The following is an 18322-nucleotide window of genomic DNA, read 5'->3' as shown; positions in this document are numbered from 1 at the left end:
TTTAGACAAGTAATTATAGACATGACAATGATGGTGAAAGGCTAAACTTCTAAAGTGACTGGAGGTGTAGAAAGCTTTTCAGGTGCTTTCAAAAGAGGAGGAACTGAAAACAAGAACTGGCTTGATTTGTGTGGTCGGGAGGATTAATATAATCAATAGGACTCATTAAGCCAGTAGTCTGGAAAACCATTACCATATATATGCAGCCGAATGTGTTGCTGAGCTTCCCCTGCTGCGTTTGTTGCTACACAGGTGTATCTGCCAGCATCTTCCACCAAGGCTCTGGCAATCTGCAGAATGCGGCCTGAAGATTCCAGCTGTTCCAGAATAGCAAAGGCAAGACACAAACCAATGAAATGAAAAGTTCCCCCAAAATCAATGAAATTTACAAAAGCATGTATGCACACTAGCACAATTTCCATAAACCCCATTCTTCTTTCATGTTGTAACCATATTGGACTGAGGGTGGGGGAGGAACTGCTGGTCTGATGCTCAAAAATGCAGAAGTTCACAGTTAACATTCCAGGGTACATTTTGCAGACTGGATAAACATTATGTTTGCACGCTTGGAACTAGAAAGACTAAGATTCAGGATACTATTTTTGAACTTGGCCTTTTTGTTTACTGGGAATTTATTTATGTGTTTAAAGCACTCATATCCAACTTTCCACTATATGTGTAGGAACCAAGGCAGCTAACAACATTAAAAAAAACACACCAAATGCATCATAAAATATATCAAAAGAAGATAAGATTACACACCAACCATAGTGAAAGCAAAAACTGACAGAAACATCAAGAAAAACAGGGGGGGGGGGAGCAGCAACATGAAAGGCTTTCTAGGCTCCAATTGCCTTTTCAAGAATTTAATCCCACATTGAAAAACCTGATTCCTTTTAGCTGCCAGAAGAAAGGGGCCCAAGCAGGCCTTCTGGAGCAGTAAATTCCAAACTCTAGGTGAAGTAGTTGAAATGACTATATCTCACGTGCCCAATGGGGTTTCCAAGTTCAGCTTGGGAAATTCCTGGAGATTTGGGGACAGAGTATGTGAAGGGCAGAGTTTGGGGAGGGGGGACTTTGTGAGGATTGATGCCACAGGACCCAGCCTCTGAAGATCAGTTGTAATTCTAGGAGAACCCCACCTCTCCTTAGTCAGCGTGAGATTGTAGGCAAGTGTTGGAATTACAATCAGAAAGTAATTTGCTGAGCTGGCCCTCCGGGAGGGCAGTCTAAAGATCATCAAATAATTAATAAATAAATAAATAAATTTGGTGAAGTTAGCCTTCAAGGGCTGTTGTTAAGCTGTTTAAGCAACTAAGTAGTACCTGTGTGCATCAAGTAGTCACAGATGAGGTTGCAATGGCTGGAGATTCCTCTGGTTAAGGTGGGCTCCTGCTCACTTTAGGTAGAGCAGATCAGTGTGTGTGTGTGTACTCTGAAGCAAGGAGCAGATTCTATTGGGCTTTCTGTTTTCTTCATCCATTGATTTGTAGGTATGCAGTCTGCTTGAGCCAGCCATAGGGGCTTGCAATGTGCTTCCTTTGTAACTACCTTTTAAGCTTTAGCACTGTTTCAGGAAGGAGACTGAAGCAGATGAATATGATATATTTCTGTAAATAATCTTTCCAGTAAAGCTTACTCATTCTTTTAAACCTCAAAGCACTGTGAGACTGAATCTCTGCCTCATCCACAAAGATAACTAATAACTGCATACTTTTAAAATGCTGTTACCCTGTAGCTCTATTTCTCTGGAGGGACACAGTCTAACCCAAAAGTCCCAACAGCAAGATTCTACCAGAAGATCTTAGGTAAGGGTATTTCGCAGTGGTGGGGGTATTATCTCATGTATCCTGGTCTATGCCCATTTCTAATAGGGAAAATACATGCACTTAGTTATAGAGCTGCCAGCCTCCAGATGAGGTCTGAAGATCTCCCAGAATTACCGCTAATCTCCAGATAAGATAAGATAAGATACATTTATTTGTATATAGCCATAGGCCTTTACAAAATATAAAATACAAATTTACAAACAGTAAAATAGAATAAAAGGAACTGTATAAAAATATAAAATTTAAGACCAAAAAACTGAAACAGCATACAAAGTGCAAGAGTGTTAAGAGGCTGCCTTAGTGGTTGTAACATTGGCCCTTATTTTCCTTGCAGCCAAGGCAAATAGGGCGGTTTTATATGTTACATCATCAACCTGGTCAGATAAAAGATAGATTATCTTTTCAGCAACGGAGTGAAGGTTAGAAACCCGTACGGTCTCATTGAGGAATTTGGCTCTGGGTTGAGCATAAAGTAAGCAGTCAAAGATGTAGTGGGGTAAATCCTCCAGAGCTTGTGCACCACAAATACAGAAACGCTGGTTTTTTGGCGTACAGCTAAATCGACCCGCCAGTACCTCTGTAGGCATCGTTTCGAATCGAAGTGATGTAAAAGCTACTCTGAGATTATGGTTACTGATCTTCATTAGATAAGAGGATCTACGATGGTCATATTTAAACCGCTTAAACCATGTTGCTGTCTTAATTTCCAAAATTTGCATTCTGTCTAACTGGGCATCACTTTTGAAGATCCAGTCTCTAAGGTGAGAGTTATTAGCTGAAGGATTTAGGAGGTCATCGGGGATGGAGTAGCGTGCAATAAGGCTATTAATAAGGCAATGCCGTGCTGGATCCTTAGATAACATTATATTAAAGGACTGATGACTAAATTTGTTTATGTTGGCTAACCTGAGGTTTTTCCACTGTTTTAAAATTGCCAAATGTACTCGGGCACTAAGAGAAGGCAGACCTGTTTCTGCCCTCATCAAAACAGCCGGAGTTCCCCTAGGTAGGGCTAGAATTCGCCTTAAGAATATATTTTGAACAGATTCTAGCCTAGGTATGAAGTTTTCCTTCCATCCCCAGACCTCTACTCCATACAAAAGATGGGGGATAACCTTGCACTTGTATAATTTGAGGGCTGGATCGATGAGGAAGTCTCCTGTTATATAATAAAACTTCAGAATAGTGCCCACTAGGCGTGTTGCAGAGGCTCTAATGGTGTCCAGATGAAGTTTCCAATTCAGCCTCTCACTAAATGTGATACCCAGATATTTAAATGAGTTGCACTGGCTAACAGAATTTCCAGATATGCTCCAAGAGAACTTTTTGGCCCTTTTTCTAAAGACCATTACTTTTGTCTTATCGTAGTTTATTTTAAGACCTTCTTCTTTACAATAACCACCAAGTTGTTGTAGTAGTCTTTGCATCCCAATTTTTGTGAGGGAAATTAGGGCCATGTCATCTGCGTAAAGTAAAATAGATATTTTTTGACCTCCTAGTATGGGAGAAACAAATTGTGGGCCAGAGAGTCTTTCTACAATGTTGTTAATGTATAAATTAAACAGCAGGGGAGCCAACACACATCCCTGCTTGACGCCCTTGCATGTTGGAATTTTGTTGGTTAGGGAGCCAGAAATTCCCACTCTAATTTGAGCATAAGTGTCAAAGTGCAACTCCCGCAGCAGAAATAGGAGCCGCCTATCAATGTTCAAGTCTGCTAATTTTTGCCATAGACGCTGCCTGTCTATAGAATCAAAAGCTGCGGCCAAGTCAACGAATGCAACGTACAACACTTTCTTAGGGCCATTTATCCCTGAATAGACCAGTTGCTGAAGTATCTGACATTGGTCAATAGTACTAAAGCCCTTTCTGAATCCAGCTTGATGTGGGTATAAAATATGATTTTCATCTGCCCATTCCTCCAGCTTAATCAGTAAGTACTTACTGTACAGTTTTGCTGCTATGTCCAACAAACTAATAGGCCTATAGTTATTTGGAGCTGATTTGTCCCCTTTTTTGTAAATGGGCACAACAATGCTAAGTTTCCATCCAGGGGGGATTTGGCCTGTATTGTTAATTTGCGAGAAGGTTTTTGCTAGTATAGGAGACCACCATGATGGAAAGGCTTTATAAAGATCTGTAGGGATCAGATCTTCCCCTGGGGACTTACCAGATGTCAATGAGGAGATCAGGCCTTTGATTTCAGCCTCTGAAACTGTGGGCCAAACTGGGAGATCTGTTAGATCAGGAGGGATATGTTGTAAATGTGACATGGCTGTTGGGGGTGAAGCCAAATGGGCTCCAAAGACCTTGCTAAAATGCAGGGCCCAATCTTTAGCTGGTATTTGAGCCTCCAGATGATGGGACCAGGTGTTTAAACTATTGGAGACTAGTGCCCAAAAGCGTGAGTCATTTTTCTCAGAAACCGCCCGATCTAATTCTTTCCATAAGGATTTGGCATGTTCGAGCTTTTTTTGTTTAATTAATTTTTTGTATTGTGATCTATCTCCAGATAATAGAGATCAATTCTTCTGGGTAAAATAGTTGCTTTAGAGGATGTAATCTGTGGCACAACACCCCAATGAGGTCCCACACCTCTCCAAACTCCACCCAACCCAGACTCCATTCCCAATATCTTCAGGAATTTCCCAAAGCAGTATTGGCAACCCTGTTTGGTTACCAGATATTGGATCTCTCGATCCTGGGCTTGCTTGATCAGAACACTCCTCACTATAGATCTTTTCCTTCAGTTATCTCAATTTTCCTACAAGAAAGATTAGGATTCCAGCTTTTGGGACACAGCTATAAAACAAAATATATTCAATATTTATCACAGGAGTTAGAAAATAAAAAAAAACGGGGGGGGGGACTATGTATTGTAGTTACTAAAAATGCAGTGACTAGCTTGGATCTCTTTATAAAATCAACGATCACACACTCCACTTTTCTGAAGAGTGGCATTCCATTCAAATTTGGTTGAGGTTGACCCAATCCATCACTTCCAATTGCCCCCAAGCCCCCCCTACGATGACTGCTACTAATTTGCCTAACCCACTGGGTCCCAGTAAGAGTTGAGCTGAGGCTCTTTTACAGTTCTTTCATTCTCTAATGTTATTGTTGTTAACATGTTAAGGTTATTGTTGTTATGTTATTGCTGTTATCACATGTTGTTATCATATGTTATCTGTATCTTTTTCCTGTTTCCTGTAAACCGCCCTGAGCCTTCAGGGAGGGCAGTATATAATATAAATAAATAAATAAATAAATAAATAAATAAATAAATAAATAAATAAAAGCTAGTATGATTCTGCACCCAAAAAATTCTTGCCTCTGAATCCTCTGACCCAATAGGGCAACAGCTGCTCATTGTTAAAACTGTTAATGAATCAAAGCTTGGTACTCACTCTTATATTTTCTCGAGCTGTGTTCACAGGCCTACCGTCTTTTAACCAGGTAATAGAGGGGGTGGGAATGCCATTGGAGATGCACTGCAATTTTACTGGCTTGTGTAGGACTACAGATCTCTCAGAAGGCCCAGTGGATTTGATTGCTGGAGGGACTGCAGAAACCAATGAAGAACATTATGCAATAGCTTCAAAATATAATATTGTAATCTGCATCAGATTAGTTCTTCCCACTACTACAGACCTGCATGTAGTCAGAACAAGTGAAGCAAAAACCTTGCACCTCACTCTGGCTGGGGTGCAGCTTAACATCAAGCTCTTGCCCAGAAATTTGGGTGTGATTCTGGATGCCTCCCTTTTGATGGAGGCCCAGGTCACAGGTGTAGCCCGCACAGCATTCTTCCATCTTCACTAGGCAAGGCTACTAGTGCCCTAACTGCCCTCGGACTGTCTGGCTACAGTGATCCATGCAACGGTCACCTCTAGATTAGATTTCTGTAACTTGCTCTATGTAGGCCTATCCTTGTCTATTATTTTTTAATTACAGCTGGTACAAAATGCAGCTGCCAGGGTCCTCACTGGTACATCTTGGAGGGCCCATATTCAGCCTGTTCTGAAGCAGCTGCATTGGTTGTCGGTTGTGGCCCAGATCAGGTTCAAGGTTTTGGTATTAACCGTTAAGGCCATCTGCGGCTTGGGCCCTGCCTATCTGAGGGACCACTTGTCTGCTTATGCTCCCCAGAGTTATTCGCTCTGTGGGCGTGAATCCACTACTGGTCCCTGGCCCCAGAGAAGCACACCTGGCCCAGGCTTTTTTGGTCCTGGCCCAGACCTGGTCGAATGAGCTCCTGGAAGAGCTGAGGGCCATGATGGAGCTATCTCAGTTTTGCAGGGCCTGTAAAACAGAGCTCTTCCACCAGGTCTTTGGTTGAGGTTGGGTTTCAGGGACAACTGGGGCTCCTCTTCTGGCCAATGCTATATACTGAATGCATGACTGCCACTGAAAATGACAACCATGTGTTTAATATCTTCTTCTTTAATCACTAGGGCAATTTGCCCCTGTCTTGACATCATAGATTTCTGAGTTTCCTTACATCAGCAGTCCACATTGTGGAGCAACGATATGGAAACACAAAATACTGCAGAATAGGTAAATTTCTTTAGGTGCCCCAGAGAATTGTGTTTTAATAGCTTGTTTTGTTTTTATATAGATAATTTATTATTGTTATGATTTTATGGTATTGTTTTCACTTAGCAGCAGCCTCAAGCATACATATTTCAATAAAATAAAGAGTAGGAAGGGAAATTCACTGTATAAGAACACAAGAAGAGCATTTATTAATCTGACCAATGGTCCATCTACTTCAGCATCCTGTCTTGCACACTGGCCAACCAGTTCTTCTGGACAGCCAAGGCACAGAGGCTGAGGCCTTTCTCTGATATTGCCTCCTAGCTCTGGGATGTGGAGGTTTACCTCGGTCACCATGGCTACTGGTTCATAGACATCCTCCTTTTTGATGGCAGATGTATATCTGACCATTAGAATTTCTTCTGATATTACTGTCACAGTACAGTAGCTACTGTTCATGTTGCATGCACACATACATACGCATCATTGTCTGCAGCAATCACTAGCATGGGATAGAGTCACGGTGTGGACTTGTCTCGTGTGGCTTGAGGTTTCTGAAGGAGCACTGTTTTCTCCCCCAAACGACAATGGTAACATTCTAAGGATTCTTAAAAACCATTCAACACAGTACGCACCATGCACAGTCACATCAAATTCTTTTTTGTGATCCCCTGCCTTGTTTGTTGCTATGCACTGATAATGGCCAGTGTCTGAGACTTCTGCTCGTGAGATGAGAAACTTGTGTCCGTTGAATAAGATCTTATATCCAGCTCCACTTTCGATGGGTTGGCCATTTTTCAACCATCTAGAGAACAGAAATCATATCTCTAAAAATGTATGTTATATGCCTTAGAACACATATAAGGCTGTATGCCTTACAGTGGTCCCCAACCTTTTTCGGGCCGGGGAGGGGGGGGACACGGAGGCACGGGAGGTCCGAAGCCCGGGGGTTGGGGAACACTGCTTTAGAACACATAGCACACCTGTTTACAAAATATAAACTAGGAGAGAGATAAGGGCCAAGACCTAGATTAATGAGTAATTATGGCCTAATGTGTTCGTCTCGGGAGTGCAGGACATCAACCCCTGTGATGAGCATAGGAAATGCCACTTTTCCTCCAAGTAGCTCACAGGGGTTCACAGTTCCTCCTTCCTCTATTTTATACTCACGACAACATTGTGAGATAAGTTATGTGGAAAGAGAGTGACTGGCCAGGAACCTCAACAGCACCCCCCCCCCCCCCATTTGAGTTCAACAACCTAAGCAGGACACCACAAAAGAACTGCTACAACTGGTGCCTTTTGCACATTACGTTTCAGTTTCCAGTTCTGTCCGTTCAAGCTGCTAATGAATACTTTCTAGGCCTGAATGCACCACTCTAGGTTGCTCCAGACATATTAACTCTTCCTGTATCAAACTGCTATACCTCAAATGAACTGTATCTCTGCTATTTCTGCTGATGGGTGACTAACGCCTACACCCCCAGATTCTTTGGCCAAGTGTTTGGAGGATGTGGTAGACTGGCTCATGTAAAATCAGCTGAAGTTAAATCCAGCTAAGACAGAGGTTTCTGGCTGGGCAGGCATGCTGTTGGGAATTTAGTACAACTCCCAGCTCTTGATGGGGTCTGTTTAACACCTTTGACCACTGTCAAGAGTAAACCCTGGGTGTGATTCTGAATGCCTGCTTAGCACTGTACCATCTTTGCCAAGCATGAAAACTTGCACCTTACCTATTGACATCTGACCTAGTCATATTTATTAGCATACAATAAATTGGAGTTGACATACAAATTTCCATTTGGCTCTGTTGGCTTTCCAAGCCATACTGGAGAGGGGAAAAAAACCTCTTGAAGATAAAGCATGAAACCCAATCACAATTCCTACAGAAATTTTTAAGTGGAAGGGACACAGCAAGGAAAAATGGGAAGGGGGGAATTATATATCACAGGACATTTTGAATGCTTTTGGAAACCTGAGAGTAAATCTGTGGTTTGACTCCTGAAGGCAATTCTTTTCTATCTAGCCCATGCAACAACAACAAAAATCTAATTGGATTATACCATGTTAAGAGTATTTGGTCCCCCTTAAAGCAAAAGGACATTACCCTGAGAAAAGAGGGAGCATACAAGGTCTTGTCATGTCCTTTCTTTTTTAGCACATGGTCAAACTATATTTAAACCTTTACTCCCAGGCAAATCTCACGCCAATTCCTGCATATTTTGAAATTGCCCTTCCGCTCCTTACGTGATTGCTGGCAAAGGTGTTCCTGTTGCTGGACAGTCCAACTCCAAAGGGCTGTGAAGGATCACAATATAGTCTGAAGATTCATTTCCTCCTTCCACACTTGGCGGCACTAATCAGAAAACCAGAACAGGGGGCACAATCAGTGCTTTGCAGGCAGGCAGTCCTTTGTTCAATCCCCAGCATCTACAGGCATAAATATCTGGTAGGAGGTTACGTGAATGGCCCCTGCCTGTGACTCGGAGAGAGCAGCTGCCAGTCAGAGTGGAACAGACTGATCTGTGGCCTGACACAGTTTTATGTCTGTGAGGAATACTGCCAGACTTCAAAACCAATATTTAGTGTTTCACGCTTCTCTCTTTCTTGAGGGATGGAAAATTCAAGGGAAACTTTACCAAGTTTCCTTTATAAAGTTTCTTTGGATGGGAGATTAGATCGCTGGAGACTCGTGCTCCTTGGGATTTGAAACACTAAAAGTTTAAAGGTTCAAATGACAAGGATTTATTTAACATTGATACACACGTATATATTGCTGTAAACCTTCAAACAGTTTCCAAGGCTTGGGAAACTGGCAACGGATTATTTCTGTGTTCCAGAATCATTTGTGCCTGATGAAAGTGTAATCTTTGGAATGTGTAACATTCTGGCACGGAGAGAGATTCCCATCTTGCCATGTCCTACCTCTCAAGATGCCAGCCACGGTTAGTGGCAGAACATCAAGGACTACAACTACCAGACCATGGCCACACAGCCCAAAAAACCCAAAACAACCAGTTGACTCCGGCTGTGAAAAGATTTGACAATTCACTGTGTAATCTTCTTCCTGGCTTTACTGTTAATTGTCAGTGCACCAGGCTGACACTGCAGCATAGCTGCATTTTCTTATTTTTAAATTTAAAAAATCAGTAGCAGAGCTGAGAAGATGTAAGCCGATTATGTAGGTTAGGTACAGCGTGAGCCTAATAATGTTTACGTGATTAAAAAAAAATCAGTGTAAATGGATGCTTTATTACAAGGAATGAAAATCCCTATATGGGATTTGTGATGACCTATTTGTGTACAAGCTGTGCAGGCAATACAAGAGCATAATTATGAAGACTCGCTTCAAAGCAGCACCAGCTCTTGTGCCACAGTCTGATCTCCGACTGAGGAAATCAGTTTCATCACGCCAACAACCCTGCATGTGAATTTGACTCATGATTTGTTTATTTACTATGGGTTAAGCCCATTGCATTCAGGAATCCAACGGGCGCTAGATTAGGGGGGTGGAGTGGAACAACCGACAGCCTCCCCCTCCCCCCCATGACATGGAAAGGCTGCAGGCAGCTATTAAGGAGCCCACCAGCAGGGACAGCTCTCACGCGGCAGGGATCTACAGCCTCCAAACCTCAGAGGGAGGTGGGAGGAGGGAGTCAGGGGTTGGCGACGGAAGGTAATTGGCTGGCTGCTGGACAGGCAGGCAAGCCGGTTGGAGGAGGAGGAGGCACTCAGGGGTAGGACAGTCGTCCTGAGTGGGTGTTAAGAGCTGAGTGGCACTTAAGCCATGAGACACGCTCCTCCTCCAAGGAAAATATTAAGTGGAACAGATTGTATGGCATGTCTACTCAGGAGCTGTGAGGATTATCTGGTAGCCAGGCAAGGGATGTTTAGAGGTGGTTTGCCATTGCCTGCATCCATTTCATGACCCCTAGTGTTGTTTGAGGAATTAGCACCCAAATCCTTGGAGGTCTCCCATCCAAATAGTAGTCCGGGTCAGCCCTGCTTAGCTTCCATGATCTGATGAGAAAGGGTTTGCCTTGGCTATCTAGGTCAGAGCTTGACTCATGATGATGTAAGCCAAAGGAACTTTAGAGAAAGAGCAGACCCAAATGACTAGGAGAGTTCACTGATCACCCAGTGATACCAAGTTGAATATGTGCACAAAATATGAGGAACAGCCCACTATGAAAATTGCGGGAGGCATCACCTGTAGTGATCACCTGTAGTGGGGGGTGGGGAAGTATTTTTAAAACCCACTGGTACCCTCTGCTCCGGCATGTCACTTCCAGGTGCAACCTGGACATGAAAATCATAATTCCAAGAATAACCCATCACAATTCCTAGAATAACCCATTGTTACTTCCAAGTAGTACCCAGAAGTCAATGTTGATGATCTCACATACACCCATATCCTTGCCTCTCCAACTCCTCCCATTGGCTGCCACCTTATCGGTTACAGTCGTAATATAGATTGGGACCAGAGGAATTCTGTAGCAACTAAAGCAAGTCTTATACTTATGGGAATGTAAATCTGGGAACAAGTAAAACAGAAAGCACAACTTAAATGCAATGTTGACTACATACCTAGGATTTCCACATCATACTTGATCTCCTTTTCTCCTGCTATGCTGGTAGCCACACATATATACTGACCATGGTCAGCTTTCCCGGCATTCAAGATCTCCAGTCTCCTTCCCCCAGCCACAATGTGGAGATTGTCACTGATTTTCACAGGAACTCCATCCTTTAACCAGGTAAGCAGAGGAGGAGGGTTGCCAGCGGCATTACACTCCAAAACCAGCGAACTGCCAGCAACAACTTGTTTGCTATGGGCTGTTTCAGAGTCACCTTCAATGACTGGAGGAACTTGAGGAATAGAAAAGGAAAGAAGCGTCTTGTGAGTGATTCGATATATTCTAATCCCCATTCTGTTATGAAGCTTACTGAATGACTTTGGAGGCAACCTAACCTTCCTCATAGGCCTGCATTGCTCTGATCTCCTTGGGGGAAGGGGAAGATGGAAAATGTGATTGAGACAGGGATACAAACTCGCATTTGTGTGTGTGTGTTGGGAAAGGCAGGGAAGCAACTCAGTCCTTAAAGGAAATATCCTTTCTAGTAATCCAAGTGCTTTCTTGTGGCAGGAAATCACTTCCTATGATTTCAAGCCACACAAAGGGTTATAGTGATCAACTTTGGATTCCTAGAGAGGATCCCAGCTATCTCTGACACGTGGAAATTTAAGCAGTCTGCCCAGACAATATAGGGAGAAGAGGGAGTTCTCTGGGAATTACGGCTGATCTCTAAACTACAGAGATCAGTTCCCCTGTATAAAATGGCAGCTTTAGAGAGTGGATTTTGTAGAACCCAAGCTCTGCTAAGCTTCTCACCCCTTCCTCATTTCCACCCTCCCCAAGCACTGTCTCCAAATCTCCAGGAATTTCCCAGACCAAAACTGGCAATCCTAGATTCTATGTTGTTTTCTTCTCTTAACGCCATGAGAACAAAATGAGAAAGGTGTACTGCCTTGGTTCTTGGGTCCTCAAAGCAATACTTTGTTCCCCATTCCCCCATGGCCCTTGTAACACAACATAGAAGAATACATGAGAATGGAAATGTCCTTTATGCACATTTAAGTATCTAGTATGGTTGCTGGGGGTAGAGTTGCCAGATTCAGGCTGGGAAAGTGCTGGAGATTTGGGATGGTGCCTGGGGAAGGCAGGGATCATTCTGCACATGTTAGATAATGCACTTTCAATGCACTTTAGAAGTAGGTATTCCTGTTCTCCACAAGAAAATCCCACTGCAAAAGCACACTGAAAGTGCATTACCCAATGTATGCAGAATGGACCCTAGAGTCCATGCTCCAAAGCAGCCATTTTCTCCATGTGAACTGATCTCTGTAGTTTAGAGATGAGCTGTAAATCTGGAGGATCCCCAAATTCCACTGGGAGGCTGGCATCTCTTGTATCTAGCCACCATAGTTTCCCTATACGCAGTTATTATTCTGTGAGAGGACAGGGAATACTCCCACCATATACCATGACAATTCACTTAAAATATGGCAACATCTATTTCTGTGATCTGGATGGGCTAGAAATTAGAAAATCACTTCTGAATGGTGCCCTCGCGATCCTCCAACCTTGTTTGAGCAGTGATTTCTACATATTAGCCAGGCCGGATGATGTATGAACAGCCTCAAAGCCTAGAGCAGGAGGTAATAGGACAAGCTGAGAAGAGAAAGGATTACTTGAGCAAGTCTAATAACTATCAGATTGCACATTCCAGTTTCCAGGTTCCTGTCCATTTCACAGCACCACAAACAGCAATGGAAGCTAGTTAAGAAAAACAACAAAACCGCCCCCTTGAAATTAGGTTATATCAAATATCTTTATACCATAGACATCCACTTGAAATGTCTTTTCAGCAGTCCCAGCTATGTTTGTTGCCTGGCATGTGTACTTAGCAGAATCGGAGATCTGAGCACGAGGAATATGAAGGAACTGCCCCCTTTCCAGGTAAAGGGCTTCTGGGCTAGAAATAATTGGACGTCCATCTTTATACCATGTGATTGTAGGACCTGGGATCCCCCGGGTCTCACACTCCAGCTTTATTGCACTGTTTAGCAATGTCGACACCTCAGTGGTAATATTTCCTCCTTTAATAGCCGGTGGGACTATCAGCATGAAAGACAAAGGGGAAAACAATCAACATGCAAACCAGCATCAACAATATCAATGTTTCAAATACTAACCTACCTCCCCCCTGCCCACCAACCCAGTATATTAATGGAAGCAACAAAAGTGGGCCATCCATCAAGTGCTTTGACAAAAATTCAGGACCATTTACTATACCTTAGCACAGCACTAGGCCATAATTTATTATCTTTAATCCGCTCCTGCGAAGCGCCTCCCCATCCGCCCCCCAACTTCGCCCGCATCCCGCAAGCTGCTGCCGCCATCACCTCCGGCCCTGTTGCCCGCACCGCCCGCCCCGACGCCCACGAGGGCCCAATGGACGCGCCTGTCACTGTCCCGCGCCTCTCAGCCACGCCGCATGCCTGGGAGCCGCCTCCGCAGCCACCTGCCGCTGCCACACCTTCCTGCCGCCACCAGCAGCCTCGCTATAAAACATGGCGTCTTGTGGCTGCGGCCACACCCCTCTGCAAGCCCACCACGATCAGCCATCCCACACACCCAGAGCAACAACCTCACCGCCCGGCCTTTGAGCTCCTGCCATCGACGACGCCCGCACCAGCCTCCAGGTAGGACGCCCACCACTGCTCCAGTCGTCGGCTCCGCCCAGTGAGCCCACACGAACAACACCACCAACTGCTCGGCTTCCCTAGCGCCCGATGTATTCGCACTACAGCGGGCTTATTTTCTAAGTTTTAGTATAACCCATGATCTAACTTGGAGACATTTTTAAACGAAGGCATTACAAGTAATACGCAATGCAGTCCAAAGCTGACTTATACCTTTCTATACATTCAGTCAAGTCAATGGGCTTATAAGCTATATAACTGTGCTTTGGACATCCGTAAGCACCGACATGGCTGTTATCGTGGGAATGCTGGTCCAGAAATATGTATCCTGCCCAAATGGATTATCCAGGAAGCAGGTATACATTATGTGCAAATAATGTGTAGTCATGTGGAAACCCTTACTTGCATAGTATATAGGCAGACCATTTTACACGCACCCAGTCTGGCGTGGGAACAGCCACAGGGGTAGCAATAGCAACTGCTTGCCCCAGATGTGTATAAAAGCAGCCATTTAAACATATGCCTTTAATTACAAAGGTAAAAACAGAGTTGATAGCAAGATGCATGCTCAAGCACACCACCAAAGGGATTTTTTTTATTTTGCTTTTTAGAGGGCAGACAATAACAGATTAATTTAAGATTCTTTTTTGTCTGTGTCTCACACCCACTGTCTGAACAACTGTCTATATTCAGGGTCAAGGAGGCCTGAAAAACTAATTAAATATACTACCCCATCCAAACTTACATCCTCTTGTCTGTTTTCTTTTGAAGCCCTAGAACATGTGGTCAGGCTGCATTGCATAGACTTTTTTCCCCTATAGATTTTCCTTTTTCAGGTTTTTTCCCCCCTTCCCATCTGTATTTGTCTCTCTTCACTCCAATGAGGCCTTAATGTCCAAGATCATTAATGGCCTCCTCTTAAGTATTCTGGCAGCTGATCACAGGTCTTCTGTTTCAATTATTTTTATGAGATTCAAGCTCTTCACTCTGGCTTCTATCAAGGCTAGACAAAAATCACAACTCCTATATAAATCTTAACTATGCTTTTCTGCCAACCTTACTTCCTTAGGTCATTTTGCAATGCGTATCCTGGAATTTGTCCTGGTTTGTGTGTGAAGTTCTACAATCCTGCCCCCTCATTAATGACAGAAATAAGGAGAAGCTTAGCAATTTGGTCCAAGGATAAAGCTTGACAAAATTAGGGTAATTTTAAAAATGATCTTGCCAATCAGGTATTCTCTAGGCATCTTTTAATGACATCTTTAAGAGAATGCTTCCTCTTCCAGTAAAGATTCCCTGCACACTAGTTTAAGCCTGTTGCCTTTCAACTGACACAAACTTTTTTTGTAAGTAAATTCCATGCATGAAGGGAAATTGAGATTAAAATCCAGCCTTCCTGCTCTCCCTAATGGTTGTCCATGTGTAGGTATAATGCTTATACAAGACCTATGCATGTCAAGTCCATGATGTGTAGGCCTGAACCATGTAATCAGTAGCTTACATATGATCCAGGGAAAAGCCTTGGATGCACAGGCCCTTGTTGTTGTTATTTGCAAAGTTGTGTCTAACCCATTGCGACCCCATGGACAATGATCCTCCAGGCCTTCCTGTCCTCAATCATTCCCTGGAATCCATTTAAGCTTGCACCAACTGCTTCAGTGACTCCATCCAGCTACCTTATTCTCTGTTGTCCCCTTCTTCTTTTGCCCTCAATTGCTCCCAGCATTAGACTCTTCTCCAGGGAGTCCTTCCTTCTCATGAGGTGGCCAAAGTATTTGAGTTTCATCTTCAGGATCTGGCCTTCTAAGGAGCAGTCCGGGCTGATCTCCTCAGGCCCTAAGGAAGCACTTTTCCCCTACAACAGGGATGACCAACTGTCCATGGACTACAGATACCACGAGCCCCTGTCAGTATGACCAATTGGCAGGGGCTCATGATAATTGTATTCCATGGACATCTGGAGAGCCACAATTCGGCTATCCCTTCCATATGTGTATATTTTCTTGTCCCACAGAAAAATTATTTCCCCCTGCTTTTACATCCAGCTCATCTAATTAAATTATGGTAATACTAGAAATGTGAATTCTTCTACACACACACACCAAAAAAAGGAAAAAAAACTTTTTTCTCCTGATTAAAAAAAAAATTTCCAATGAAAAAACTGGAAGATTTTTTTTGGGGGGGGGTCTGGGATAAAATCTTCTTTAAAATATTTATTTTCCTTTGGAGATGAATGAACTGCTTTTTAAGACAAGGGTTTACTTATATATGATTTTTTTTTGTGTAAGGCAATCCACAGCATTGGATTATAAAATACCTATGTACACTGTAGATAAATACAACAAATTTTCAAGAATACTTTCTTTTAAAATGTACACAATGCCTAACTATTGCGGTTGTATCTAAGTGTTTCTGTTCTCTTATGTACTATAGAATTTTTCTACCTCCAACTTTTTTTTTCTACCTCTCAGATGGGAAACAACAAGGTATAACTACTATGCATAGGGTGCAGTATAGTTTGCAACTCTTTCAAGCACTGGGTACATTTCCAATTTTTCCTTATAACAAACCAACATCTTTTAAAATTCTATGAATATGCCAAATGACCTCCTTGAGCCCACTGGGGAATTGCAGGGTAAAATACATAACGCAAAATAATTAAATGTGAATGTAATTCTAACTAGAGCACCAGAGAAGGAATATATTTACCAAACAGCAAAGAAAGTTTTATAGAACAAAGGAGGAAGATTTAAGGCTAGGATGAAGATTTAAGGCAGTCCTCACTGGCCATCGCCAAGAACATTTCTGTCCTATCCGGACTTTCTACAGAGTCCATGGTTGACTGGAAGAACAATTTTCTAGTCAAATGTATAGCCATGTTGGGCTGAAGTAGCAGAACAAAACCCATCGGCACCTTTAAGATCAAGTTTTATTCAAGATGTAAGCTTTTGTGTGCACCATACACTTCATCAGACACTGAAATGGGAGTTACAGGTAAAGGTAAAGGTATCCCCTGTGCAAGCACCGGGTCATGTCTGACCCTTAGGGTGACGCCCTCCAGCGTTTTCATGGCAGACTCAATACAGGGTGGCCTTGCCAGTACCTTCCCCAGTCACTACCGTTTACCCCCCAGCAGCAAGCTGGGTACTCATTTTACCGATCTTGGAAGGATGGCTGAGTCAACCTTGAGCCGGCTGCTGGGATCGAACTCCCAACCTCATGGACAGAGCTTTCAGACAGCATTTCTGCTGCCTTACCACTATGCACCACAAGAGGCTCATATATAGGTCATGCATAATGAAGATGTTTACCAGACAGAAGGGTCTTAAAGAAATAACAAGCTAAGTTTATCAGGTCATTACTTGTTTGTGTTCCATTCTGGGAGGTGACACAGTAAAGGAAATTTAAAAAGTTAAGAATAAAGAGTAATTGTTTTTCCTAATTGTGTGCGAACAATTAATCGGTGTGAACTTAAATGGACTCCAGGGAATGGTAGAGGACAGGAAGGCCTGGAGGATCATTGTCCATGGGGTCGCGATGGGTCAGACACGACTTCGCACCTAACAACAACAAAAATTATGTGCATTCCCAATAGTGGTATCTGAGAGTAATTAAAAAAAGATCTGTCACTATGTTCTATTCATGAGGTAACAGCATTTCTTTCTGTGAAAGTGTGCCTATATGCTATCTTTTTGCTGCATTTGTATCACCTTTCCCTGTATCTAACCAACACCAAGACTTGAATCCTTGGGTGAAAGAGGTGTTGGGCATTCTGTCAGGTTGCTCTTTTAAGTGAGCTGTGAAGGTACTTTGGTTGGAGCTGCTTCTCCTGAGTTCGCAGGTTTCTTCATGGCTTCTACTATTCACACCACAGCCTACCCCACTGAGCTGTTTCCATAGTCCCCCTCTTGTTGTGTTATGCATGTCAGTTGTGACAGGCTGATGTCAGAGTGCATGGCCCTGTCTTGGTGTGGGTTCCATTTCTGGTTGTTATGGAGGCATTAGCATGCTGTTCTATGATAGGTGGGGCTGCAGCTGGGTTGCTACAGACTCCTATGAAAATACTGTGCTTGTCCACCCCTCGGGGCTTTTCTCTGGATATTTTGCCTCTGCTATAAGTGGTGGCCACGCTCCCGCATCCACAATTTAGGATTGGACTGCCCGTTACTTACCCTGAATGATGAGCTTGAGTTCTTTAATCTGCTTGCCGGCAGGATTGGCTGCACTGCATTGATAACGCCCTTTGTCAATTCTCCGAGCATTCTTGATACGCAGGATCTGGCCTTTCTCCATAATCTCAATATTAGGGTCACCTAAGAAGAGGGGCCTGCAGGGAAAACAAACTCACTATGATGTTCCTTCTGTATCTTTTCTGCATGCCATCACCTTTTCATTTAAATGATGCTGTGCTTATTAAATACAGTTTTAAAATGTGTGCATTAATATGTTCCTCTTGATAACTCTTTATTCTGTTATTTTATTCTAACAGAATCAACGGAGTTAGGCAAATAAAAAAAATGGGGGGGGGGCTTGAAAATTCTTTGGTTCTTTTTATTGCACTGTAGGTTTCACTAAAATCAGATATCGCATTTTCTCCCTGGTGGAGAAAACCTGCTCCAGATGTTATCTTCCTCCAGATAAGTTGCATCATTTCTACAGAAAGATTTTACGTGTCTGTTGGGGAAAATGTAAA

General features: G+C 43.1%; 1 protein-coding gene across 2 annotated transcripts in view; it reads right to left on the bottom strand.

Moving 5' to 3' along the window:
* The window catches only part of HMCN1 (hemicentin 1), a 287686-nt gene that overhangs the window by 125162 nt on the left and 144202 nt on the right, over positions 1-18322 (bottom strand). For both annotated transcript variants that reach the window (XM_077332660.1, XM_077332659.1), the window contains 7 exons: positions 17802-17956; positions 12763-13041; positions 10950-11231; positions 8610-8718; positions 6998-7167; positions 5234-5388; positions 194-317 (listed from right to left, as the gene is read on the bottom strand). In XM_077332660.1, coding sequence (XP_077188775.1) covers positions 194-317; positions 5234-5388; positions 6998-7167; positions 8610-8718; positions 10950-11231; positions 12763-13041; positions 17802-17956 — 1274 coding nt within the window. The remainder of the gene's footprint in view (positions 1-193; positions 318-5233; positions 5389-6997; positions 7168-8609; positions 8719-10949; positions 11232-12762; positions 13042-17801; positions 17957-18322) is intronic.

The sequence above is a fragment of the Paroedura picta genome, chromosome 4 (genome assembly GCF_049243985.1).
Source record: "Paroedura picta isolate Pp20150507F chromosome 4, Ppicta_v3.0, whole genome shotgun sequence".
NCBI lineage: Eukaryota > Metazoa > Chordata > Lepidosauria > Squamata > Gekkonidae > Paroedura > Paroedura picta.
Note: the sequence above shows the minus strand (reverse complement) of the source record. Positions and strands in the feature narration are given on the sequence as shown.